Raw genomic sequence first — 27,957 nt, 5'->3', positions numbered from 1 at the left:
TTCTTGGTGGCAGCCTGAATATAAAATCTGCACTCATTCCTTTTTGTTTCTGCTCTTTACAGGGGCAGCTCTTCAGGGCCAGGTGGTCTCCTTGTTGGTCTTGGTACAGCACATCACAACAGGGTTTGCTACAAGCCTTGCTTTCTCCTGCTGCTGAGGTGGTGCAACATGGTATAACAATGAGTCACCAATCCTTTTTCAGACTGGCCATGCTGAAGACAACTCCTATTCCCTCTAAAACCCTGACTGTTGCTGTTTGGTGTGTCACCTAACATATCATATTCTGATTTAACCAAGACTCCAAAGTGTAGAATTTCTTATTTTGGAATTCTTACATATTTCAGTTAATGAATAAGAAGAAAATTCACCTTTATTCTAAACCAACCCAAAACAAAAAAGGCAACAAAAAAGGAGCCTACTTGTGCTTAATTGTTATTCTAATTACAAGTTGTGGTGTAGTGTAAATTTTTTCCCTTGGCATTATTATGAACCTCATTTCCTTACAAAGTCCAGGATAAACAATTCCAATATATTTTGTTTTAATTATCAGGGTTTAATGGGGCATAATGAGACTATGTTGAGTGGCGCAGAAAAAAAAATAATTTAATGTGTGCAAAACTACTGAGTGCTCCTAGCTTGCCTGTGCATATTTCACCTATTGTAGGGCAGCACTATGTTAGCTAATATTCAGTGTGCCCATCATTTATTTATTAATCATACTTGCTTTTCAATAGAAAATTTTCCTTTTTTTTTTTTTTCCTGGGTTCTGAAACAAGAAGAAACACATTAAGATATCCTAGAAAAAAATCGAACAGTTCTCTAGGTTGAGTAGTGAAGGATGAAGCTGATACACAGCTGATGGTGCTGGAAGCATTTGTCGTGCATGGACAGAAGATGAGTATGTTGGACACAGAAACTGCCTCTGCCAGTCTGCTCCAAATGCTGTCCTTCTTCCAGTGTTACTTGGCTGTGAAAACTTATGACTTCAGTTCTTAGGGCCTCTACCAAAAGAAGCACAGCTGATATCAGCTGAAGTCACCATTCAGAGGTGACCTTGTCTGGACTCTCACTGTAGATACATTTTTCCACTCCCAAGGTGTGGTTCCTACGGACTTAAAACACCACAGGTACTTCTGCAATGAAAAGGGAAAAGTGCAAAAGAGCAGCCTGGGAAATAAACCAGTAAAATGTGATCCTTTATGACCCTTTAAGCTTTACAAGGTCCCTTTGCCAATGCCAATTGCCCAGCCATGGCTGGGTGTGGCTGATGCAGCAGTTAGAACCACCCTGCTACCAGATTTGCATTTCACTTCACTAGGGTGACCATACACCAAGATCAAGATGCTTTCATTTCAGGAACAATCACTGGATCCTTCCTGAAGAGAAACTCATTTATTCTGCTTATCCATTATACTTCTTGACACAGAATCAGAGGACTAGATACAGTACTCACCATAGCCATTGGGAATGTCCTGTCTTCTGGAGAAGTATTTGATTCAGGCCTCTCGGGAGGAGGTTCAAATACAACATACAAACCAGACCAATGTCACATTACATTTATTAAAAAAAATCAACATTTTATATTACAGATTAAGTTAATATACCCAAAGTGTTTGGGTTTTAAATAAAATAAATTTATTATAGACACCAGTATTTACAGAAAGAAAAACATCACATAAATATATATATTTTTTTTTAAGTCTCATTGGAGTAAAAAAATTCTCCATGAAGTTTCTACCCTTGGGAGATGTCACATTCTGTGAGAAATCAGCCTCCTTCAAGGATTAATAGAGACAAGAAACCTAACCCAGATAAAGGTACAACTCAGTGAATTGACTGAGGAGCTGTACTGGGCTAGTTACTTGCATGAAACTGTAGCAAGACTGAAAGACCTCAGGGGGCCCCTTACAAGTCTATGACCTATTCTTCAAGGAAGAATGGAAGGGAATCATTGAGTACATTCCACCAAACTTGCCTCAGACACAGGACCAGGCCAGCATCCAGCACGTTCCCATGGACCTCCAAAGCTTAATGGTTTTCTTCCTGCTAAACTACGAGTATTCTGACCCAAGTTTAGGATCCCATTGTACAACCACTGTGCAAACACACAATCTCTGGTGCCACACAGCTGAATAACCACAGTAGACAATGGTAGAAGAGAATAATTTTACAGAGGAACTGGCTGACCCTTCATTATACAGAGTTGCAGCCCTGAGTCAGAAGCCAAATGTGCTGATTCCCAGACAAATACTGACTTTTGCATTCCCTCTGACTGGCTAGCAAGTACCGTGGGGACTTACAAGGAGGTTTCTGCATTTGGTAGAGCTGCATAAAGCACAGGGAAGAAGTGCTTTTCCCAATAATGCATCATCAGCAGGTGGTAGAGGTCTCCAAGATGAGCTGTGGGCAAAAACCCTGAAACCTCAATGTAGGAATGTACATCCCTACTGGATCATGCAGCCAAAACTGAATAAGGTTGTGTTACTAAGACACCTGCACCCCATCTTGGATTGAGGCAGGATACCACACCTGTTAAATTACAGAAAATTCTGAGCATTAATATACAGAACAAGACCTTAATCTCAACAGTCAACTTGATCTGTTTCAACTCCTTCACATGGGAGGTCCTGATTTTAATAGTTTCCTGTGGTGTACAGGCACTCAAAGAGCTCTCCATGGAGGTCTTGAAGTTCACAACTCTTTAAGTCAGCCACCTTTCCACAGAGCCATGGTAAGAGGAAAAGGATTTAATGTACAGATAAGTTTCTGGCTCTCCTGCCCTGTAAACTGAAATACCATCTCTTCTGGTATCTTCAGTGACAAATGGGGAACTGAATCCAGGTGCACACCAAATACAGACAAAAAGAGGTCCTGCTAATGACAACCACATCTTGTTGCCACCATGTCTTCATAATTTTTAAGGACCACATTCTCTTTGTCATCAAAGTAGAGAAGGTTGAGGGACTTCAATTGATCTGGTACACAGCAGGGCATGCTGACATCTTGAGACAGTTTCAGTGTATGGACGATGGACTGAACTGTAGCATGGTTTGTTGCATTCAGACTTTCCCCCAAAGGGAAGAGACAGGACCCTCTGCAATAAAATGCGTTGTATCCACTCGGATGAATAATCCATCCCGACCAGCCAATAGCATGGAAGTCTACATAGAGTTCCCTTCGATGACATGCTGTTACCTGGCTTTTGGCAGAAGGGACTGGGGCAGCTCGAGGTCTCCTGCCCATGCTTGCACTGCTGCTTTTGATGACATCAGTTTCATGAAGCACATGTGAAGTATCAATTTTGTCAGGGTTTATTTCTGATTCTGAAAGGAAGTTGTGTGTTAATATTTCACAAATGAAATTCATTTACTAAGTACAGTATTCTGCATGAAAATACATTCCATAAATCTACATCAAAGCCTTCAGAGTAGATTTTGAAATGGCAGTTGACCTGTGAAAATACCAGAAGGGGTGTGTATTCAATTGCCATTTCAGCCATATTTCCAAACCTGCCAAATCTTGCATTTAACTTTGTGTGAAAAAAACGCCCCAATTCAGCAGAAATAGAAAGGAAAAACTCAGTTATCTACAAAATACATTTTGTGAACTCCACAGTCCCTCTTCAGGGCTGAATCTGGTCAGAATGGTATTAACAGTCTTCATACAGCCACTCCTACAACACACATTATGCTGAGCAGTGTTAACTGAGGGTGGAGATCACAGCCTCTTTCTCTCCAGTATTCTCCCACAAACTCTACTGATACACTTGCAAAACGAGTGTGCAGTAACCTGATAATGTGTAAAGTAACATTTTAAAAAATATATTTTTCAATTTTTTGATCTGAAAAAAATCACCACCAGGTTTACGGAACTCTACTAAGGAATAAAGCTTACTGATAATAGGGTGCTTTCTGAAGTATCTTCTGAGAAGCCTTGAGATCCACGGAGACCTCAAGATCCATCTACAGAGGCTGAAACTCACTGATATGTAGAAGAAAAATCTGTGTAGTCACTGACCACAAACAATAGGCAGGTCTAGGGAGTTTCTTCATTGAGAAATTTCTCAGTCTTGGCACAGTATCCCATGCAGAGCTTGATTCTCATTAAATTGGGATCTAGGATTTCATTATTAATTTTTTCTTTGGAAAACAAAAATAAACAGGCCAACTTCATTTTTATTTTTAATCAATTTCACTATCTACTTCTTAATTTTGATCCAAGTCCTACCTAGCTTCTTTCTGATATTCAAATACGACCGTTTACCAGAAAAGCCTGCAAAGCCAGAACTGCATTATTTTTGCCCCTCCTCCCAACTTTTGCTCTTTGCATTTATCAGGCCCTAAAAATCCAGCCTGAGTTCCTTTTACAGGAAGAACGGTGGGAGAGGTAAGACACTGTTTTGTAATTTAAGGCATAAGGGCGTTGTCTTTGATGAAAGCAGCCTTTTGTCACAATGCTAATTAGTCACTGAAGTTAAATAGGTGCTTAAAAACCAAGCCAAGAACAGAGAGGTTCAAATTGCTTATTTAACAACCTCTTTCACTCTTGAAAATTACACTTAATAACTCTACTTACAGATACTTTACCAGCATTTTCACGAAGTTTTCCAAGTTTTTTCAGTCTAAACCTAACATACAATTTTCACCACCACAAAAATAATATAAATAGTACTTAAAAAAATAGAACGCCCATCCCTTTACAATAAAATAAACCAGGTTCCCCGTAGGTATTATGAATATTTCCTGCAAACTCAGTTTTTCTCAGGGGAGAGGCAACTTAAGATGCTGGGTGATCTACTATCAAGAACTATAAAATTAAACTCTGATCAATGACAAAGCTGAACTTCAAACATGTTCAACACTGCAAGTAAATAGCTGAGGTTAGGTATACATGAGGTAGCAGGAGGTATCAGAAGCTGAACAGACAGTTCATATTCTAAAACTCGAGTGAACTTACTTGTGGAGGACAGTACAAAGCTGGGAGACCTCTGTTTGTTACTGTTAATGAAGAGAACAAGGAGAGCATTTCTACTCTCCTGCAAAGTGTCCTGGCTCTTGGCAAACTTAATCAGGTTGTGTTCAATTCTATTGTTGAATACGAGTGTCGTTGTTAACAATAAGCCATGGTTGGAGCTGCTGTTTCCAACCCACTTGGAAACCTGGTAGTGATAGGGAAGTGAAATAATATTGTTTCAATATTCCTATTACAGCATTATGATTAAACAATGTTTTTTTTAGGAAAAGGGAACAGGCAACAAGCTATGAGAGTATAAGGACATATATTATGACAGAATTGAGATAACTGTATAGCTGAGAGTCCATTGAGTTTAATATTTAAATCAGTAATTCAGCACTTAAAAATACAAAATGTAAAAATACAAAATATGCATACCCCCAACCTATATTTACAGCAAGATAATTAATGTCACAGAATTTACCAGTGAATAAATGACTGTAAGTATTAATATTAAAATAAACACTTTTTGACCTTCATCTGATATATATTTTTCGTAGCAATCTCAACAGAGTAATATGAACCCTCCAGACTTTCCATATCGTTAAGACTCATTTAAATTTAACAAATGTGGCATTTGAAGAAATTAACTTGCAATCAAGCATATTTTCTTATCTAATTGTTATAATTACAGCCTAATAGATAAGGCCAGGCCATTCTCAAGCAGGAATATCATGACTTAAGATGCAATTTGACCAACCATCCAAGCACACTGTTTAGTCGGATCATAAAGCTTAGGCAACAAAAACCACTGTCACAGAGTACAGTTTTAAACCCCCAAAAATGTTTGTCTTAAACCACGTGTGACTTTTTTTTTTGCCATGGAAAGGCGTTCACCTACCACCGTTACAGTTTATGGGTATCTACAAAACCAATCTTGAAGCTAACAAATAAAGAAGTGTACAGAGAAAGTTAAATGAAAAGCAATCCAAGTAGTATAATAAATTCCAGAAACACAACGTTGAAGTATACTGCTCTACAGAAATGTTGCCAGGATAAGAAGGAGAAATGAAAACTTACTTTTGGTACACAATCAATACCAAATCCTTTGGCAGTCTAAGGACTAACACATTATGGTTTTTATCACAACAACATACTTGGCCTGATGTCCCTCCATCGATTAGGTTTGGGTTACTCAATTCTCACCATGCCTGTGCTGCTAGCAGCATATAAACACTTCTTTAATTCAGGTAGCACCAGATGTACTTCTAAGTGTAGAGAGAAAGCTTCTCCCTCTTCAGTTTGAATTGACCACAAACCTCAGCATAATGGCAATGCTGGTGTTATGGGCTGTCACCTTAAGAGATTTAGAAATAAAGTGAAGTCAGACTTCTCTGCTTACTGTCTGCGTGACATTGAAGACTTCCCAGCCTTCTGTGTACAGGGACAATAATCTTGATGCAATTAGATGTTTTTTCTGTGGCTTACTTCCACTCTCCAAGAGCTCATACACTTCCACCTTGATAACAGCAATACAACAAAACCAATAAGAAATTAATCCAATTGTTCTTCCAGCAAAACAAGAAATATGAAGATTATGCAAATTTCTGCTACATCATAATTGTAATTCTTTACCATCATTATAAATAAGGCAAAAAGTAGGTTTTGGACTGGACAGTTTAACAGAGAAAACAATTATCACTACATACATGTACTTCTAGATGAGCTCAGAGGCAGGATGCCAAACTGTTTGATACTACATGAAAATAACCTGACCATTGCTATTCTATTTTGAACACCTAATACCTTCAAAGTATTCTGTTTCTCCACATCTTTGCCTTCAGGTTTGTAAAAAGTCCCATCCTGCTCTTCACCAGAGAAATATAAACTCAATATCAGAATTCTTATCCTCCCTGTTTTCTTATGAATCCCTGGTTGCTATTATTATTTTTCAGAACAGCTCAAGCAGATAAAATTCTATTCGAATTTGGAAACATCTAAAATCCCAGAAAAGTATGGTATGATAGGTCTGACATTGGTATAGCACAATTAAGTGTTTACCTATTTTACCACTTACTTTGCAGAAGTGTTTCACGTTGGACCTTCTGGACACACGTGCCGTCTTGAGCTTGAAGACCCTGAACTCTGCTTTCAGCATCTGCTCGCCCTTCTCCATCGCGCTGATGTCGAAGTAGAAGTGGTGCTGGTCCACGCGAACTGGAAAAGACCCTCCTTTGGGAACACCGCCAGCCCCGGCAGCACCAGCCGCGTACCCCGCCGGGTCTGTGCCCGTGTGCCGTCGGCCGGGCGGAGCGGGGGCCCCGCCGCGGGCACGGCGGCCGCTCTGCCGTGGGGATTCACCCCCCGCCCCACCTCTGTCCTCGAAGCTCCGCACCACGTCTCCCTGCAGCAGCCCCGGGGCGCGGGTGATGCCGTTGGCGTCGGCCACCTTGTTGAAGAGATCCACCATGAACTGCGGCGGCTTCTTGCGGGGCAGCACGTCGGGCGGCAGCTCCTCGATGTCGAACACCTCCCGCAGCCGCTGCAAAGCCGCCGCTTGCACCTCGCCCCGCGGGCCGGGGGCCAGGGGCAGGGCACTGGCCGCCCGCAGGCTCAGCAGCGCGGCCAGGCACAGGCACAGGCGCAGCGCCGGGCAGGGCGGGCGGGCCGCCATGGACGGCACCGCGGGCAAGGCGAGGCCGCCTCGGGTGCCCCGCGCAGCGCTGAGGGGGCAGCGGCCCTTGCTCGGGCCCGGCCCGGCCCGGCCCGGCTGAGCGCGGCCAGGGGAGTGCGCGGAGCGCCGGGCAGGGCGCGCAGCCCTCAGGGACAGGGGCCCCGGGCATGGGAGGCCACGCCGCGCCCCGGCCATCAAGGGCTCTTAAAGTCTCGATGGGGCATCGCTCGTTGACATCAGAGGGGCCACCGGCCGGGAGCAGGTGGCTCTGGCTGCCGGGGGCAGGGATGGCCAGGGATGTGCGAGGAACACCGCACTCGCGAAAATACTGTCCTTTACATCCACCTTCCACTCGCCTCGAAAAAGGCTTTGATTTGGGCATTGCTGAGCCCAAGTGCTGTTTCCTGTCGTGGCCGCAGCAATGAAAAGTACAGTGGGCCATGGGCGTGAGCCTCGGCACCTCCCAGCCTGTGGAATCCCCGAGCCTCGGGACATCCCAGCCTCGGGCAGCGCCGCCGGTGCGGTCCCCGCTACCAGGGCGGGCTGGGCCGGGCTGCGGGACAGAACCTGCTGCAGTCACCTGAGTCTCCAGCTCCGGCCCTACAGCTGCCCAGGGGGAGGGTTTAGGGACAGAGTCCGGGGTTCTGCTATTGCAGTGCGGCAAGAGCAGCCAAAGTTCGAAGTAATTAAGGATGGGGGGAGGCATACACATTCTGGAGAGCAATTTTAGGGCTTAAATAAATGCAGAGTCAACCAGCTTTGAACAATTTGCTTTTTTCCCCCACCCACTGATTGATGAAGAGGATTCCACCCCCCTTCCTGCAAAAAGCCCCAAAACAAATCCCCATAAACCCCCAAATCCCCCAAACACACCCACTCAAACCTTAAGCATCCTGCATACAAGTCCTTTTGAAGGCAGTCTGGCAACTTAGAGAGGAGCAATTATACATTCCTGATGGTTCATACAGTAGTGCCTGTTCTGCTTGTGACACACTGCACTGTGTTCCCTTTCCAGGCAGGAAAGCAGTGGGAGGCAGGTTGTGGGGCAGGTAGAAATGTCTACTGGCTCCTCTGCTCAGGTGCACTATGTTAGGAATATTTGCACTGAGCAAGCATGTGGATCCATAGGAGAATAAGGTGGAGACAAAGACGCTACAGCTCTACAAATTAGCCGTTTGAAAACAAAGTTTCATCTGGAGTGTTCAAACAGCTCTGACAGAGGAAGTACTCACCTCGCGTCGTCCTAATGCTGAAGTTCCTTGGCCCTTGGCCACTTGGTTCTCCAAACTCCCTCCTACTGTCACTCATTTCGGCCTTCAGCTCTTGTAGCCATGTTTAAAAAAATATAGATAGTTATAAATGCTATGTTTTTGCCTTTCCCCCCCTTTTTTTTGTTTGTTTGTTTTGTTTGTTTGTTTTTTCCACCAAGAGACAAGGCTGCTGATCCAGTTTGCCACATGAGGTGCAGAAGACTAATGGAGGAAAATGAGAAGCAGTGGTAGGTCAATCAGAGCAGCTTAAAAAGAAAACTGTTGCTGTACATAAAGCTTCATCCAACCTTGATCCTCAAAACTCTTTAGTTGTCTTCTAAGGGCTGTAGGCATCTGAATTCATGGCTAACAAATGATGGATGAAGTAATACCCATTCAGCTACCTGCCTGAAAGCACAGGAAGAGACTAGTAAGATATGAGAGATCATCTGTGAGAGACTGTTTCTCAGTCATCCTAAAAGCTTTGCTTCCGCTTCACTGCTTCTTCACACGCTTATCCTCACAAACCCTACCCTGCCCTTGGGTTTCTTAATTTACTCCCAGTACCCTCTCTAGGCATATACCTTCAGTTTTACTCTCATGGTGCTGCTTCCAGACATTAATGTCTGGAAACACATAGCTAGGGTTCCCAAACAACCTTAACTCTGCCCTAGAGGCGAAGATTTATGAAAAAAATCCTCTCTGTTTAATATAAGCTGGGACCACAAACAATGAAATGCCTCAATCGTAGTGCAACTGCAGAAATTCCAGTGTACAGTTAGCCAAACGTAACCCACTGAGTGCTGTGTTCTTTTATTTTCATACTTCTGATTAGGCAAACAACATAATGAAAGCCTCTCTCTCTATTCTTTCCTAAGACTGCATGACTCACCACTTATGTAAGCCTTATGCAGGAGTTGGTCATAGCTCCTCTGATGATACTACGTACTGGTTTGTAATTAGTGCGAGGCTTCAACCTCCCAGTTCTGTACAATAAAAATAGGTTCTCTCAACTTACATGTTGTGAGCAGTGTGGCTTTGGGAGCCCAGGAAAAGCTGGGAATCTCTCAGGAACTATGATAGACAGTTAACAACTTAAAATGTTGGGTGGATTCTCTAGAGTTCAGCATTGGCATTGCTTTCCCTTCTTTCTCTCTCAAATGACTGGATAAAGAGTCTGTAGCCTGAAGAGTTCACAATCATCTGGTTTTCAGGTATAGCTTATGGGTAAGAATGGTAGGATTTATTATATAGCCTGCCACATCCTCTTTGATGCCATTGATTACTGCAGGATGGCAATATTGAAAAAGCACAGATATTGCATGGTATTAGCAGGGGGCAGAACAAAATTTACTTAGGAACTTTCACTGTACATTTTAGAACCTTAGCAAGTTTGGACTTAAAGGCAAGTCCAACCCTGCCATTCAGAAATTAAGAGCTCAGCATATACCCTTCCTTCCTCCATTAGTTTTGTGTTGGCACAAACAATAAGAACTAGTGGGTAGAGAAGGTTGGAAGTTGCTTCTTAACACAGCTGCCTAAAAATTCAAATGTTTTCTGTGCAGGTTCTGTAGTTCCTAGTTTAGTGACTCACAACAGAGCTATTCTTTTTGAGGAAAAAAAAAGATTAGTTTTCTGCTCCCTGAATGCAGCAGTGATACACTGCAGTCATCCCTGGGTTTTTCAGGCAGGGAGTAAGAACACAAGGTTCTTACATAATAGCTGTCTTAGGCCCATTTAAAAAAGAAAAGTGGAATGGCCCTTGTGTGAAAGACGTCAGTCTTCTCTTAAAGATAGTAGAGGCAGCAGAAACAGGGCTACCTGTTAGCAAAAGTTAAGAATTACTAAGGAAAGCTTCATCTTCTATGTCTCAGCTGAAGGCACAGGACTGTACCACATCAGCGAAACTGTGTGAAGTAGGAGTGGTGACATCACCCCAGAGCCCAGAATAGCAATCCCTTGAGGGCTGGGTAGATGGAGAGCCACTGAGTCAGTAAGCATATATTCAGCATTTAGCTTGAATGTTTGAACAGGGAAATTATAAATGGCCCTAAGTAGCAGAGAGTGTTTTTACCATGTATCTAATATATAAATACCTCTCCCAGAGGAGATAAACTCCCAAGTGCAGACTTGCCAGCATATCCTGACTCCTAGACATGTGCCCTATGCAAGCCCTTCAAAGACTGGACTCTCAGCAGTTTTGTATGAGAGTTTTGTAAATTAGAGTTGCTGAATTAATAATCTAGACAATAAGATGCCATATTACCTGTGTTTTTCCAATCAGGACTTCATACTGTGCTATAATTTCCTGAAGCATTTTTGAAGAAAGATGTATTGCTTCCCCCAGATGACTGTATCCATCAGATGGAGAAACCAATGCAGTATGCATTATAGTGCTGCATCCAAAGTCACCCAGAGGTTTATAGCAGGAGAATCCAGAGATCCCTGCTTCTAAAAGACCAAGCAGGTAGATTATTCCATACTTTAAATCATCTCAGCAACTATGTTACCTTATTTAAAACATGAGGAAAAATTAGGAAGGAAATAAATGATTTCTTGGCCCATACATTGAGAGTAAGCCAAATTTTGATGCTGTTGTTACAGGGCCTCTTCACATTTAATTTTTTTCACCATCTTTATATATGATTTGAGAAAGCACAGCCACCACCCGCACAAGACACACTGCACCATCCTTTCTTGTTGAATCACTGGAATATGGTTGTTCTTCAACACCTCCTCCATCAAAGAGAGAAAATCGCCTAAACTGTAATTATTAGATTTTACATAGGAATCACACCAATATGCAAAAAGAATCCAAGTCAGATACTATTCCACCAGTTTAATTATCCATCTACTCAGATCCTTCTTTTAAAATTAAAATTATCTTATGTTGAAGAAAAAGAAAAGAACAAACATTAATCAAGTTACTGTTTTCTCTAAGATTGTTTTGTCAAATTAGTTGCTTAAGCTACTGTTTCCTGTGACAGCTTTCCCTGAAGGATACATCCTATAATAATAACTTTCACACTGCTCTTTCTAGTAATCTGATGCCTGCCTGGATATCTCCCTCACTGAAAAAGTATGATAATACCATTATATGTGTATAATTTTTGATAGATCTGAATGTGTAACACTTAAAAATCTATCAGAAAATTCCCTCCCTCCCCACCAATGCTCTTATTTTCCAAGTTACACAGTATATCATTTACTTAACAGATTTTGCGTATCTGCTCTGTCTTCACAAATGTAAAACTTTTTATGAAGAACAAAAGTGAAGAACAAAAATCCCATCAAATAATTCTGAAAATCTTCTCCCTTCTATTGTAGCTTCTTGAAAGACAGAGAGCTGCACTACTAGAAGACAGTAAAAATTAGACAATCTTGGAATCAAAAGAAAAGTTGACCTTATGATTTGAATACAACTGTCTGTAGGTAACTGTCATCTGAAGCCAAAACTTGCAGATTTAAAAGCCCACTTCTCTATCCTCTATTTGGGAGGATAACGTTTGTTATCTGCAGTAGACTCAATTCTTCACATGGTGCAGCCCTTTCAGAAGAGGCTGAGCCACAGACTGAAGCTGGGAATTTAAAAATACTCCTCTCAATTTTTAATCACCATTTCTACCTATCTATCCATTCATCATTTTACATTTCTTTTGTAGTGAGTCATTATAGTCCAGAAGAGTCAAAGGGCTACAGCCTTTAGGAGAGTCTCTTTTCTCTAGGTCAGAATTCAGTTTTTATACCAGAGATGTGTGGGTTGGCTATACATGTCAGTAAAAGGATGAACAGAGGAGAATAAACATCTGGAATTATGTAAAAGTAGGGTAGCATGGGGCGAGAAAAAAATCTTAACAAACAAGTGGTTTTTTTTTCACCTCTCTCTTTCTAAATATGGTTTGAAACCAGAAGGAGCAATTATGATAAGTTTTAACTTCTGCTGTTAAAATATCAGTGCAGCATGTTTTATCCAAACAGTACACACAGTCCCCATAACTGCTTACAGAACAAAGTTTTTGCTATTTAGCTTTCTAGAATTTTGTTCAACTGCATTTGTGTGGATGGTAGGTCACATCATCTACACTTGCAAGACATTTTTGGAGTAGTATGGTGCTCAGCTTTTAGCATCTTTACAGGAAAGAAATTTTCAGTAGTTCCTTGTGTTTTTTTTTTTTTTAATTTAAGATTATACTCACTGTTCCATGCCGAAACATCTTCCCTTACTAAGATTTAATGTTTTTGTCCAACTTGATTTCTAAATTAACCTTTGATTGTTCTTCATCCCCTTTTTACTGAGATAAGAAAACAAAATATAAAACCACAAGCATTCCACATGAATCATGCACAAAAAAAGTAGCAACTATCAACTATAGTATTGAGTATTTGGAAACCGAGACATTTAAAATACAAGGTTTGTTTGACTATGCAATATCATTAGTCAGGAATTGCTTTAGATGTTCTGTGAAGATGTGAAAGGAATTCACTTTACACAGGTAAAGCTAAACAAACAAAAATCAAATAATGCTTTATGGAATAAAAGTAGAAAAAAAACCCCTCTTCTACTTCAAAATGCATAGCAGCTATATTATGTTCCAGAAAAACTTTTACCTATAAATCAGCCTGTAGATGTTTAATCACACATGCTTTTAACTACTTAAAAATATTTTTGAGTATTATACTAATTTAGTCAATTAAACATTTTAAACAAATGCTAGCACTGGAAAAAAACTAGTTGCTAGAAAGCATTATTTGTAATTGTATGAAAAATGGCAATATAATTAAAGATAATATAAATCCTTTGGCCAGTGCCACACTATACAGGAAAAGATGGCCCCCCACTCCCACTCTTCCCCTGTGCCCAAACAGTTGTACAACACACTTTTGTTTTTCCTTTTTTATTAAGTCCATAAAAGCCAAGGATTTATAAAAAGTACATGCAAGTCTATTTACATTAACGGATCATTGAGAAGCTGCAAACTCTCCTTAGTAAAGGAACTATGTCTTTAAGATTGGGAGTAGTAAATAAAACAGGACACCAAAACTAACAGACAGCAGTAGCTTTGCTGACTGCTGAATTTCTGGTTTGTTCTTTAGGCAAGTAGAGATGCATGGGGACATGACAACCAAAACAATTCACATTCCCTACAGCTTTGAAGAGAAGAGCAAAATAATTTCAATTTTACTCTTTTTCTGATCAGTTTAAAGTCATATCAACAGATCTACACCCTAAATTATTACTTTCGTCTTTCTCTTTAAAGAGGGAATGTAAGTGAATATAAACAGGATCAGAAAAAGAGACGTTAAGAAAAGATGCAGTAGTCCCACCTTCAAATACCATGAGGAAAACAGATTCTTGAATTGTCTGCCCTGTTCAACTCTAGCCTCTGAAAAGCCAGTTGATCAGTTATTGAAACAGTGAAGAACCAGTTCTTGCACATTTCTACAGATCCTTTATCACTGAGCGAAAACAAGAGGAAAAGCCACTGGAAGTCTCCTAAAGGCTTTTTTAATGAGAAAGTAATAGTTTGTACTCTTGTTTCACCATTCATCTTTCAATATTTGTACTTTCACTCAAAGTAAACAAGATAATTTCACTGTGTATTTCACAGTAAGCAAAAACTAAAAGTAGCTTAGCTTTCCCTTCTCTTAATAGCTTAGGAATAGGAAGGACATTAGGCATATTTAACTGTTCCTAGTTTGAGCCATACAGTAATTTAATGTTGCTCCAACAATGTGGTTTTCTTCACAAAATCTATCTGTATTTTCCCCCTTAAGATTTCCTTGTGTAGCACACAAGGAAGACAGACCAAATGTCATATTTGGATTTGCTACAAATGACCCAGTTCTTCCTTCCTTGGAAAAAAAATAGGTATTGGAACTTACCCAACTGTCAAGAAGTTCGATATTTTCCCTACCTACAGAAGAGGTATAACCTGTAACTTCTGCATATGTTCCAACTATGTCTCCATCCAAAAGTGATTATGTTTAGTAAAATCCAGTAACACCATACACCCTCTGACCAACTAACACTCCAGCCTATGTCAAGGTATAAAATCTTAAGTGCTAGGAGGGAACTGGAACATTTTGGATATAAATCACAGTGAAACACATGAACATTTAATGATATTTCAATTATCGGTCCACACCTATGTTTGTGACAAACATAACAGTTACTATCACCTCGGTGGTAAGAAACACTGCACCAAACACCTGCCAGTGGTGGTTGGGACTGTAACTGAACTGCTGATTATGGTGCAAGTGGGTGTTCTGGAATTTAATAAGTTTTCCTTAATTATCAATTGGCAGTTAACTCAATATTCTGCCAGGCTTCCCATTTTTTATGATTAAACCTTCATGGCAGTAGAATTAATTTTCCAAGTTAGTGATACTGTATATGCTAGATACTGGCAATAACTGAAGCACCAACATTAAACCAAAATTTTCACTACTGATGAAAGTTTCATACAGTGATTCTGATGCACTTGGCAGTACAAGTGAATCTCCCATGTTAACTACTATCATCTCCCCCCCTTGTTTTTTTAATGGTACACTGTGTGCCCCGTGACCATTCAAGTAACAAACAGGAAATGAAGGAAGTTTTCCGGAATTTCACAGAAATCAAAGTCTTACAACTCATGGCAACATCCATGGTTCTTATTGTAATAAAAAGTCAGTATATGTTCTTAATCCTATTTATATTAAGATTTCTTTTAAAGAAAAGGTGCTATTTTGTATTGTTTCATCTATGAGGTAGATGGCACTTTCATATAAATAGTGTAAATCAGAAATTAAGGTAGCTCTAAGCCTGCAACAAGTCCTGCTCTACTGACTGTTCATAGTAATTATTTATGAATACAAAATACTTGCAAATTTTAAAAGTCAAACAGTAAGTCTTTGAGAGGAGAATGGTGGCCAAGCGGACAGAGGGATGCCTTTGCTTGCCAAAGGTCATCGGAATTCTGGCTTTAGCCTCCAGACCCCTTCACCGTTCGGGGTCCTGTGGAAGGTGCAGATGTTGCGGAGAAGTTCTCTGAAGACACAGGAGTGCGCCGCAGGCAGTTTGGACTCGAATTCCTGCAGTAATTCCTGAGTGCTGGCCTCGCCGTCCCCGCGCGCCTGGAACGCTATGAAGTTACGTAAATCCACAAGCAGTTCATCGTATTCTGTTGAACCCTCGACTGGGGTGGGTGCTGGTTGATGATTCTCATCTCCCTCATTCCTTGTCTGTTGCGGTAAAATAAAGTGGTTTCTTGCCCTCATATTAGCTAATAAAGATGAAGAGTCTAGAGCACTGGACGATTCTCCAGATTTTCCATCGAAGTGCTCACTGGAACTACTCTTCTTTATATTTTGTTTCTTTATTGGATCTGCATCCTGCAAATAAACATACAGACTATGGAGGAAGTTGTATTTTGAGACCCACAGAATCTGTTAAACAAAATCTGCCTGTTGTTTGGACTTAAACCATAAACATGACCACTCAAAACTTAGTCATCTGAAATACACAATAAAGAAGTAATATATTCTGGTCTCAACTTTAGAATTTAGGAAGTGAAAGAAAAGCATTGCTGGTCTTGAGACAGATAACTACACCACAGTGCAATTTGTGACTGCTGTATCCAATCAGACTTCATTAAAACATGAAAAACCAAAAATTCACAGGTGACTAAAAATTCTAGAATTCTACATAATCATACAACAAATGTGTATGAGACATCTACAGTATAAAACAGATTTATTGCATAAATCATAACATTTCACATATATCAGCTCTTAAGACAGAAATGTCTCTTACCTTCTGCTTCTTTGCAGGTGATGCACAAGTGGCATGTGGAGACAGCAGCATGGAGTTTCTTTTTTGACCAAACCGTCTCCTAAAAACCCACAAACATCCATCAAACATCCTTCTCAAAATGACTAGTACAGTTTTTCCAAAGACAGACTGGGTTTGTGTTTTAGGGTTCTCAAGAGCCTTCTGCTAAGTTTTCTGTTCTACTGTGTAACAATAATGCTTTCTTTGTGCTTCAGAATAGACTACCTTGGCTTGTAATGTGCCTTCATCTCTTATTAAATATAAAACATGAACACCACTTTGATACACATTACTGCAAATAACAAGTGCAAAAAAAGATAAATCCATAACATCCTAGCTCTTCTGTTTCTGAAAAAGCAGCGTGAGGACAGAACTTACTTTATTCCTGATGGTGCACCAGAAAGACCACTCATGCCTGTCCAGGTTGGCACACCAGAAGCAGCTCCTAAACATTGCTGACGAGAGATTTTTAAGGCTCTCAAGGCATTCTGGGCCACTCTGCTTGCTTCTGCTTCCTCCAGCACATGATCTACACTGGAAGCTTCCATAATGGCATCATGCTTCAGAACACTGTGTACCCCTAAAAACCACAAGATTCAAGAGGTGAAGGAGGACATCTGCTAATTTACATGAAAATCAAATACTCACTTTTTAAGTTAATGCCACAGTAACATTTTTCCTTTCTCATGTTGATTATATTAAGCACATCAGTACAGTCATTCCTAACGAGAACCCCTTTCTATATGAGTTAAGTAATCAATTTGACAGTAAATCACTTCTGGTGTGCTGATGAGGTCATTATTCACAACAGATCTGGCAATTATGTGGGTAAATTGATCATTTCCATTGTTATGGACAGGACAGACGAAGTGAAACCCTTGTGTAAATGAAGGTTGATTACATCCTTATTTCCAGGAGAAACACTGCATTACTTCTATATATCCAGAAGTGCAGGTCTATCTGAACTGCTGGGGCCAAGGTAATTAGCACATTCATAAATGTTGCATTTAAATTATGAACATCTTAGGGTCTCACCACAGTAACATAATAAACAAGTTTTGTATTGTAGTTCTAACTATCAGAGTAACAGAACTGCTCTTTCCCTCATTTGCATAGGTTAAACCTCTGTTTAAGAACAAGAACTGTTACCTGATTTTTTGAAAAGTTTGTGCAAGACATAATCATCATTTTTCTTTGAGTCTTCCTCATTCTCTTCACTGTTCTCCCTTCTGTACTGTTTTTGTTTCACTAGATGAGGAATGCGTTTTCCTTCAAATTTGGCATCTCTGTGATGTTTCTTCTTAAACTCATCTTTGTGGCTCTCATGTGACAGCACAGCCACCTTGTGCTTTGTTTTTGAGATACATTTATAATGATTATTATCTAACTGCCCATCTTCAGTTTTAGCATCCTGCTTTTCCCAGGAGCCAGCTGCATCACAAGTAAGGCTAAAATCTGCCTTGGCATTTGCATTAGCTGCTCCATGTACTTCATCAGCCACCACAGCAGTCAGACTTTTGGCATCCTCTGAAGAGCCTGCATCGCATGGCAACGACTGGGACACAGATTTGTTGCCACTGTCCAAGTGTTCCTCCTTGCATTTATTCAGTGAATTTGTATTAGTAGTAGCTTGTGCATTATCTTTTGCATAGCTGTTTTGGTCAAAGGATTCCAAATTTCCTTTGGTTTCCTCACTTGTCTCTATTGCTTTAGAAGAAGAATCTTTCATGTGTGTGGTTGAGCAGGAATTGGAGGACTTGCTCTTCTTGTGTGAGCTGCTTTCTGCAAGATGGAGATCACGTTTAGAAGTACCATTATGAGATGGTTTTGGGACTTGAACATCCGAACCAGTACCTGAGGGATGAATGAAATAAGTATCCATTTAACAATCACTTAAAACATTTTCTCTTCTAAACAAATAGAAAAAAAACATGTACCTGCAAAAATCGCACTTGTTTCTGTCCCCTGAGACACATCTGGGCTATTCAGAGTAAAGAGTTCATAAAGGTCATTGGATTTGAAGAAGCGATTCTGCTTAGGGTCTTTCAGCACTCTGTTTGTTAAAAACTGTTTGAAGATTTGTCTAAAACAAGAAAAAAAAAAGTACTTTGTGCATGAAACAATGTCTAGCTATGTTTAAGTACTGAATACAGTACTTAAACAGAAAACTGTATAAGCACAAATATTACCCTGCAGAACAATTAAGCAGTGGGAAGATTATGTTAGTTTCCAAAACAATCTTGAGTTAGTAACTTTCAAAACAACCAAGGAAATTGTTAAACGCAGAGATTTATTATTTTGCAACAGCCCCATAACACAACAGGTAACCACCATCCTGAGATGTCCTATGAGGCATCCCTTAACTAAGCAATAAATAATTTCACAGCTAGTATTTTTTTTGTCCATTAAAATTGAAAAGCTTGCATGTTACAATAAAACTACCAGAAAACTCCTGAAAGAAAAACAAGAGCTTGTTAAAATGACAATATTTTACATGTTCAATTGATTGGAGGGATCAAAAGCAACAGAGTAGCTCAGTCTGATTGTGATGACTGGATGACAGCCACTGAAAAGGGAAATCAGACTTGTGGTTAAGAGGAAGGGAAAAAGAGAGCCCACCTGCAGAGGACTAACAGGAATAAATCTGGGGGAGAACTGAGATGCAAAAAATCTTCTAGTATTGGTAAAACTACTTCTATGCTCTATTTGTACTACACAGTGCCTAGAGTAAAAGCTATTTTTTCTCTACATAAAATACATCCCTAAATAAAACTGGAAATCAGTTCTTTAGAACTGTTTTTATCATGTTTTTGGCTCTGTGTACATTACACAGTGAAACTATTTTTAAATCTAGTTGTTGAAAACTAAGTTTAAACATAAGCATCAGCTACTGCAAGTATCCACCAAAAGACTTCATAAAGTTTTTAAAGATTATCTGAGCTTCATAGCTTCCTGCAGTGATGATCACATATTTGCAGGGAAGAACACACAGGAAAAGAGAAAAGACAGTTGCTTTAAGTTCACAGTCCATTGCACGGTTCTGGAAAGAAATGAATTCCTGATGGCTGTGCTGACCCTTAGAGTCCAATTCCTTGATGTGGTCAGCATTGTTAAAACACAAGTATGCCAGAGGGACGGAAGCCAACCAACAGCGGATGCTTTGTGTCCATGTGGCAAAACAGATTAAAAAAGGCATTCAATAAGTGCTGGCATTTCATCATCTAGAGCTTTTCGTTCATCTGAGTTTTCCAAAAGGATATTTCAGTTCTGAAGAGCAATGCCTAGACAGAGGATTCCCATGTACATTCATTTGGAATTCATGTGAGTGAAGCTAACTACTGAGAAAGATGAATTGGAAAGCAAAATAAAAAGATTTCATTGATTTCAAAATGCAAGCAACTTTAAAGGCTTTAGCTACATTTTGGAATAAATAACACGAATATGACTGGTGGTTATTTGGATTTAATTCTTTCACTTTGGAATGATTTGGGAATAAAATTAAATTGGGTTTGCACAGTAGTAAATGGATGTATGTACCATATACATCTTGATATATCCCAAGGAGAATATAAAGAACTTGTTGATTTCAATTTGCATTTCAAACTTGTTGAGTCTCACCTTCTGAGTAAGGTGCTGACTATTTTCTGTTTATGCCTCATACTCTCTTTTCCAGTGTGTGCTGGACACAGATGTTGGAGCAGACTGATAAGGTACATTTAGCAGGTGGGTCTTGGAGTGACAGGGAGCAGCACAGCCCTGAAGCTGGGAGTCTAATACTAGAAGAAGGTCCATTTTTCAGGATAAATTTTAAAAAGTTTTGTGCAATGTACCCATCATGACCAAGGTTGGGAGTTACAAGCCATGTGAGCACATGCACACTGGGTATGTCAGTGCTGCATCACCTTGAGTCGCTACAAGCATTTTCCTGAGCATGCAGCTGTATCCAAGAAAACATTCTGACTGACCTGTGGTATATCTTCTCTTCAATAGTACCTGCAGTGAGAAGCCTATACACAGTCACCTCTTTCTTTTGACCTATTCTCCAAGCACGTTCCCGAGCCTGGAACACAAAAGGTTTGGTTATCAGACATTAGCCTCTTAAACATGTGTCTGACAGAGAGCTAATGATAACACTGTTTCAAACTTAGTTTGGACACTTAACATAGTTCAAGAAGTGGTATTTCTACAGCATTATGACAACTAAGCAGGAGAAGAACAAGATTTAGAAAGTTTACATATCCAGAAAGACAAGCCTCCAACTGTACCAAGAAATCTATGTAAAACTTATCAATAAAATTATATTAAAATTGGAACTTGTATCTAGAATAAGTAGTTTATATAGACTTATTCCAGTAGGGATCTATTTTACAACAGAGCTTTAATATACACCTTTCTTTTGAATTTTTATTCTTTTTCTTAACTGAAAGCTTTCCTACGAACATCTTGAACCAACCACTAATACATACCACTCTAAGTCAGACACATGTAGATCTCAGAGCTATGTAGGATTCTATCAAAAAGTTTTTTTCTCTCAAACACATAAGCACTACATACTACTATGGGATCTGATGAACCAGAGCCCCATCACACCCTGAGATAAAGCATGACTTTTAACAATATTGGCTTAGAGCACCATTCAAAGGACACAGCTACATATCGTTATCTAGTGACAAAGCCAATTTGAGCAACACTTGTTCTCCTTTTCTTACCCTGCATTGTCACCACAAACAGTCATATCGGTTCAACAGCTTGCACAGCTGTACTCTCCCTTCAAAAACATCTGGTTTATTCATTTTAAAAACACAGGCCATTTGAACTGTTTGCTTGACTACAAGAATTGACAATATTGAAGAGTGGTGAGACGTAACAACATAAAGGGGATGTGGTGGAAACCACTTAAATTGGTTTTGCCACAAGAGTATATCATAATGTGGAACTGCACCCTAAGCGACCACTGCTGGGAACAGCAACCTTGGAAAGAGCTACACAGTGCTTTAACGCTACTTGAGGAGATAAATGTAATTTCATCTTCAGTTTTGTTTCAGCTTAGCTGGTAAATGGAATGTAATAAAACAAACTCACCTGTGTGTCTACACTGGGATTCCAGTCAGGATCATAAATAATAACCCGGTCAGCGCCAACCAAGTTAACGCCAATGCCACCAACACGAGTTGTTAAGAGAAAAAGAAATATGGATTTGTCCTATAAAATAAGAGAGAATTTACTAAAGCAAGAATTACCAAAGTGTAACATTAAAAAAAATAAATTAATTCCTGAAATCTTTTATTATCAGCATTATTTACAAAGATGCAAAGGAGGCCAAGAGAAGGAATAAGTTTCCTTGTTCATCTAGTATCTATTTTGATAAAAAAAAATAGTCTAATCTAAATTTCATTTACTGTTGTCCAATAAAATTTCTTTTCCCCCTTCTCAACTGTGTTTTTTTTCTTAGCAGAAAACCCAATTTAAGTGTGAAAGAAGTGATGACTTTTTTCTGCTCTCTCACTAAGTAAGTTGTTTCATTTGACATAACTCCCCAGTTTTGTGTCTCAAACCTGATGCAGTATATTTAAAAACACACCAAAGAGGAATGCAAGAACTTAGCCATACTCACTAATAGTCATTCATGTATGGGATGTAACACCTCACCTCATTATATTTTGTTACAAGAGGCTGTCTGGAAGCTACTGCTGTGGTGCCATCCATCCTGAGGTAGGAATAGTTTCTCTGTCTCACAAAGACTTCAAGTATCTGCATCATCTGTTGTGATGGAAAAAATTCAATGAAATCCAGATGTGAAGACAGCAACTACTTGATCAATCCATAAGAATTTGTGGTATGAACTGCAGTGTTAATCAAATGACCAAGATGACAAACAAAAACTCGTGAATCTTAAATGAACAGAAAATTTACTTATGTAATTGAGGAAGAAAATTACTTATTTCTCTGCTGAACGCATAAGTGGAATGTTTGTGCTTGGTTTGGAAAGTCCAGGGCCATAGTCTCAAAACTTAAACAGATAAATGGTGCAGCATTCCAAGGGAATCCTCAGAAGCAAGACAAAATCGTGACTACACAGGGAAAACAAATGAAGGTCACTGAGTTACCGGCCCAACACACACAGTTCTCAGGCTTAGACATGCACATGCATTACACAAACTGAGTACCAATTCTATCCTGAAGCTACACAGCAGGGACAGCTTGCTATGATATGGGTACAACTGATACGAGCTTTGACTCAGTATACTGAAATTGGGCAACACTGCCACAACACTCTGTCACTCCAGTAAAGCTTACTGAGCTTGGGAACTGGTCTCCAATTATTCCAGATATTAGTAATTTTCATCATTTTTTTCAGTAAGATAGCAATTTTCTGAGAAGGACACTACAAAAGGTGGTTCTAATTACAAATCTTGTTGGAACACACACACACTGTTTTTAGTTTTAGTGATAACTAAAACTAAAACCAAGTAGCTCATCTTACCTGTCTTGACTGAGTAAAAAATAACACTCTGTGACCTTGCTTGTGCCATATTTTCAGCAAGGATTCTACCACTATCATTTTTCCAGAACGTTTCCAATATCCAAACTGATTTGATTCCTCCACTTCAGCATCTGGTACACTCTTTGAAAAGCTGGGACTATCAGCGACAAAGTCAGGGTGGTTGCAAATCTTTCTCAGAGTTGATAGTCCTAAGAGAATCTAAAGAACACATGATAAAAGTATTTTTATTTTTATGACAAATACTTGTATCTAGAAAGGTTGTGGTTAAGAAAAATAAACAGCAATGGATTAATCCAGTCATCATAAAGAAGTTTGTTTTTAATAATGCTCTTTTGGGAAGTCAGTGGATAATAATACTTGTTTCATGGAAAGTTTTAGGAAATTTCAGTATAAGAGAAGGTCAATGAAACTTTATTTTCTTATGAGTCTATTCTGGTGACAAGAGAATTCTGCAACAATTTCCACATCAGCAAAAGCAGTCTTTAGCTGTAACTCACAGTCGAATTTTTCCTACTCAAAAGGAAAACTTTCACCAAGTTTGTTTCTTGAAATTATTGTGTCCTTCCTTCCCGCTCCTGCCATATTAGCAGGTAACTTAAGATAGACCTTGAGTATAGTAAGTATACCCACTAGAGTGTGGGGAAACAAAGAACATATGAGTAAAAATATTTGAACAAATATAAAAAGCTGAAATTACCACTTTTGATGCCATTTAGAAGGGTTCTGTTCAGTTATTCATTCAATAATATTACAAGTGTTATTTATTCTTCTGATATAATGAGCACTCATTAAAAAGAGCTAGCTTGAAACAGCAAATCCCTGTCTTCTAGCACTACAAGTTGGATGAGCCTACTCATAATTTATGGTTTGTTTGGACAATGGGGTTTTTGTTTTTCAGCTGGGATTTGCTGCTGTCACACAAAACATCTAATAAAAGCACTGGGATTTACTATCCAAAATTTTCAAAACCCTAGCAAATATGATAGCCCATTCTGTAACATCTTTGGGAAATTTCTGCAGGTAGTCTTGTACAAGCCACCTCGAAGATCAAGCTCCTTAAAATAATTTTCACTGGAATAACTAAAATGGCTAGGCACTTGAAAAAACTTGGCCACTATACCTTTTGCAAGACCTGGAAAAATATAAAAACATTCAAAACAGGAATAAGGACAACATGTGCTTTGTATGGAACTGCAATACATATGGCTGTACTGACCAAACAACCGACTGGAACCACTGTGTATGAGGGGAGAAAGGATTTCACAGTTCACAAGATAAGAAAATGTGTTAAACTACACATTATAGCCAAGGCATACTATCTCTCCTCTTATAAACAACAGATCTGTATCCTGCAGCTAAAATGGAAGGGAGAAACATCCACTGCATGCATAAAAATGCCAAAGGGATCAGATGTGTGCAATGTAGGAGTCAAAGAGAAGAACAGACATTTTACACAGGTAACAGCTAGCATTTGAAACTGTATTTCAATTACTCCTGTCACCTTGGCCACAGCAATTTCAACACTTACACTGTGAGGATGGAGGCAGATGTTGAGAAGTGACTAATAAGACAATAACAAGGATGCTTGCTATTTGCTCTGCTATATGTTAAGATTCTGCAATCATCAACTGTTGCATCACAAAGTTATCACTCCTGAACTGTACTCTCACAACAAATTATGCTTTTCCTTTGCTTCACTTCTGCAACTAATTAAAAGCATGTATGCAGTTACCTACAACAGGTCATCCAATAGCCATGATTTGTTTCCAAGATCCCCATTCCAATCCTACTTTTATCTGGTCATGTCACTACATATGGATCACTAACTCTACATATTTCATATAACATTTATTGAGAACAAAAAAGCAGACATTTACAAAGCAGAACTGAGATCAGTGTGCTTCCCTTTCTCCTCAGAAGCCAGCTAGAAGAATGCAAAGGCCAGTCCCTGACTTTATCCACCCAACTCTACCTGTCATTATCCTTATTAATGCCCACCTGCATGTCTCCATTGAGAATCTGGTAAACTTCTTTAGAGTTGATGTAATCTTGATAGATTTGACGTTGCTCCTCTGTCAAACGGCAAAAGAGGACCTACAAAACAAAACGACCACTCAAGCCCAACCTGTGTGAATTTTAAAACTTTACAATGTGCTACAGTGAAGCTTCACAGATGTCTGACATACTGAAATACTAAGTTAAAAGATACTGCATAGAAATAATCAGAAATAAAAAAAAATATAATTTTTAGAGAATGAACATAATCAGTAAAATGAGTTTCATGAGGTTTTATGTGCTCTTTCCCATTTATGCTTTCCCCTTAAATTGCTTTAGTTTTGAAAGTGCTGCCATTTTCCAGTTTTAATGAGGTAACTGTGCAGAGTTAGTGTTCTCTCAAAGCTATGTTTATAGGAAGTGCTTTCCATTGTGGGTCTGTTACGTCCCTTACAACTTGCAAATTCTCACTACCTCATGGGAAGTTTAGCACATGTGATCTGTCATTAGACTTTGAGTGTGAGCATATAATGATTTTTCAGATGCTTTGATGGGATAAAATGGAACAAAACACTTCCTTGCATCCTGCAAGGCACCCAACATTATGCTGTAAGTCAAACTGAGGTAGTGCCTTCTGACTGACCAGAACAAAAATCAAATTCGTTTCATCTGTTTATGATTGCATTCTTTAGATTAAGTAGCCCAGTACACTTTAAAGTGCATAGAAATTAAAATTGATTAAAAAAGATCATTAGACTGACCAGCAGAAACCGAGTATGGCCTACTCGTTTATTATGTACCCTTCAGCACTGTCTTACGAAGGCTAGCACGTCTACTTCTCTTTTAGAGGGAGAAGACAGGAAGAGAATGAGAAGAAAACATGAAAGCCTGAAGCACTGAAACCTGAGTGGCAGAAGAGTCTAATAATTACCACAAGTGAGTATTTGTAGGAATTTTAGTTAACTAATACTTTCAACCTCCTCTACTTTGAGTCAAAATGTTTGCTAAAAAAACATTCCACCTCATGGTAAAGCAAACAAGTTTTACATCAAAAGGCATAATAATATTTTGGAAATTTATTAAAATGTATAGGTCAGCTAGCTTGCGAGATGAACAACTGCCATCAAGTATTTCTCTATTACTTCCTGCCCAAATTAATATTTTTACAGCAGGAAATAATGCTAAAGTGTTTCCTGCTGTGAAAAAGGAAACAGACAGGCAACTCATTTCTATGCACAGTATTAAGCAGACCTGACTACACTTCATCTATCCTTTGTTTTTCAGACAAGTGCACTCACAGAGACCCTGCAAGACTGTGACCATTTAATACTCAGAACACTGGTGAAGAGAATATGAATCTTGAAAGCTCTACATCTTCTCTTTAGTTAAAACAGCATTTCAACTGCTATTAGCAAAAATTATTTCCAAATGACCAAGAAAGATTGAGTTTTGGGAAGGGAAAGGACTCAGATCTAGTAATGAAGATAAACAAACCTGTTCATTTTTATCTGGAAGTGAAAGGCTCATTTTTACATCAGCCTTCATTCTTCGCAGCAAGTAGGGGTTTATGGTGTCCCGTAACACACAGGCACATTTGTATGCAGTTTTTACCTGAAAATAGGAAGAAAAAAGCAAAAGTTATATTTTGATTCTTGATATTAATTTTAGCAACAAGCAAAATTCCATCACTAGTGATAGGAAAATTCTAATAAAATTAGATGTTTTATATTTTACATGGATCTAAAGTTACATATTCAACACAATAATAATTGCAATACAAATCATGTTAGGGACAATAAAATTGAATAAGTCTTCCTGAGATACCACAGATTTGTCTTTTTTTTTTTAAAAAAGACCAGAAATATTTCATTAGAAACCAAAGATAGAAGTGAGTATAAATCTTCACAAAACTAAAATCCTCATGAAAAAGTGCTAATACATATACTGAAGATCAAAAAAGAAGCCTGCAGCAATGGTGGTTACTAGACAATAAGTGAAGATTAGTGCTCACTTGAGACTATTAAAAAAAAAAATCGGTACAAGAAAATCCCCATGATCACAGAAACTAAAGGTCACTCTAGCTTTAAATGGAGCATATGGTTCTGTAATGGGTAATGGATGTGTGAGATGGGTAATAACTGTACATAATAGCTAAAACCAACTTAATTTCTCTTAAAGCAAACCAAATAATATAATAAATTATTGATATGTAAAAAACCAAATTGAAAGTCCAATTTAGTAAATTACTAAGATTTAGAAAAGGGAAGTACTTACACTCAAAAATAAAATAAAACTTTAGAAATCCATGTGTGCATTACAAAGAGGATTTAAAAGGATACAACTTTCTTAGCATTTATACAAAAATTAGTCTGCAGATTATGATGCAGACAATTAATTTATCATCTAATTTGAAAAATGTTCTCAGACAATACTGAGAACCACAACTACAAAGATTAATAGACATACTTACTAAAAATCATTTTCCAAATAATTTTTGCTTTCAAAATTTGTTTCTCTACTTTCAGACTTCCAACACCTACTTTACCTTTTAAAATAAAAATAGTTTTCAGTTTGGATTTAAGGATTCCTCTTATTGCATAATTTGACAAAGCTTCATATCAAACAGGAAAGTTCCATTTAAGTACATCAAAATACAAGATAGTAATTTTCCACCCCATTTTGTTTATCTTTACTTCACATCAAAGAATACTTCTAATGACACAAACTTCAGGGCTTTTGACAAGAAAACCCTTTGTATAAGCTGTAC

The 27,957-nt window shown here is 38.8% G+C and overlaps 2 protein-coding genes across 3 annotated transcripts in view; both read right to left on the bottom strand.

The window, feature by feature from the left end:
• Nucleotides 1-2,874: 2,874 nt before the first annotated feature.
• LOC108509958 (bone morphogenetic protein 2-like) lies at nt 2,875-7,822 on the bottom strand. Its single transcript, XM_017839580.1, has 5 exons — nt 7,315-7,822; nt 7,031-7,185; nt 6,356-6,472; nt 4,957-5,158; nt 2,875-3,317 (listed from the first exon to the last, which is right to left on the bottom strand). Exons 1-5 carry the CDS (start codon nt 7,820-7,822, stop codon nt 2,875-2,877), a joined length of 1,425 nt encoding a protein of 474 aa, XP_017695069.1.
• A 5,934-nt stretch (nt 7,823-13,756) lies between these two features.
• Nucleotides 13,757-27,957, bottom strand: part of ERCC6 (ERCC excision repair 6, chromatin remodeling factor) — a 47,425-nt gene continuing 33,224 nt past the window's right edge. For both annotated transcript variants that reach the window (XM_017804107.1, XM_017804106.1), the window contains 11 exons: nt 26,685-26,801; nt 25,194-25,289; nt 23,175-23,393; nt 22,340-22,450; nt 21,773-21,892; nt 20,656-20,750; nt 18,628-18,773; nt 17,840-18,544; nt 17,069-17,270; nt 16,673-16,751; nt 13,757-16,251 (listed from right to left, as the gene is read on the bottom strand). In XM_017804107.1, coding sequence (XP_017659596.1) covers nt 15,826-16,251; nt 16,673-16,751; nt 17,069-17,270; nt 17,840-18,544; nt 18,628-18,773; nt 20,656-20,750; nt 21,773-21,892; nt 22,340-22,450; nt 23,175-23,393; nt 25,194-25,289; nt 26,685-26,801 — 2,316 coding nt within the window. In that variant the 3' untranslated portion in view covers nt 13,757-15,825. The remainder of the gene's footprint in view (nt 16,252-16,672; nt 16,752-17,068; nt 17,271-17,839; nt 18,545-18,627; nt 18,774-20,655; nt 20,751-21,772; nt 21,893-22,339; nt 22,451-23,174; nt 23,394-25,193; nt 25,290-26,684; nt 26,802-27,957) is intronic.

The sequence above is a fragment of the Lepidothrix coronata genome, unplaced genomic scaffold, assembly GCF_001604755.1.
Source record: "Lepidothrix coronata isolate B3197 unplaced genomic scaffold, Lepidothrix_coronata-1.0 Scaffold8, whole genome shotgun sequence".
In the NCBI taxonomy this organism is placed as follows: Eukaryota; Metazoa; Chordata; class Aves; order Passeriformes; family Pipridae; genus Lepidothrix; species Lepidothrix coronata.
This window is presented reverse-complemented; position numbering and strand designations above follow the sequence as displayed.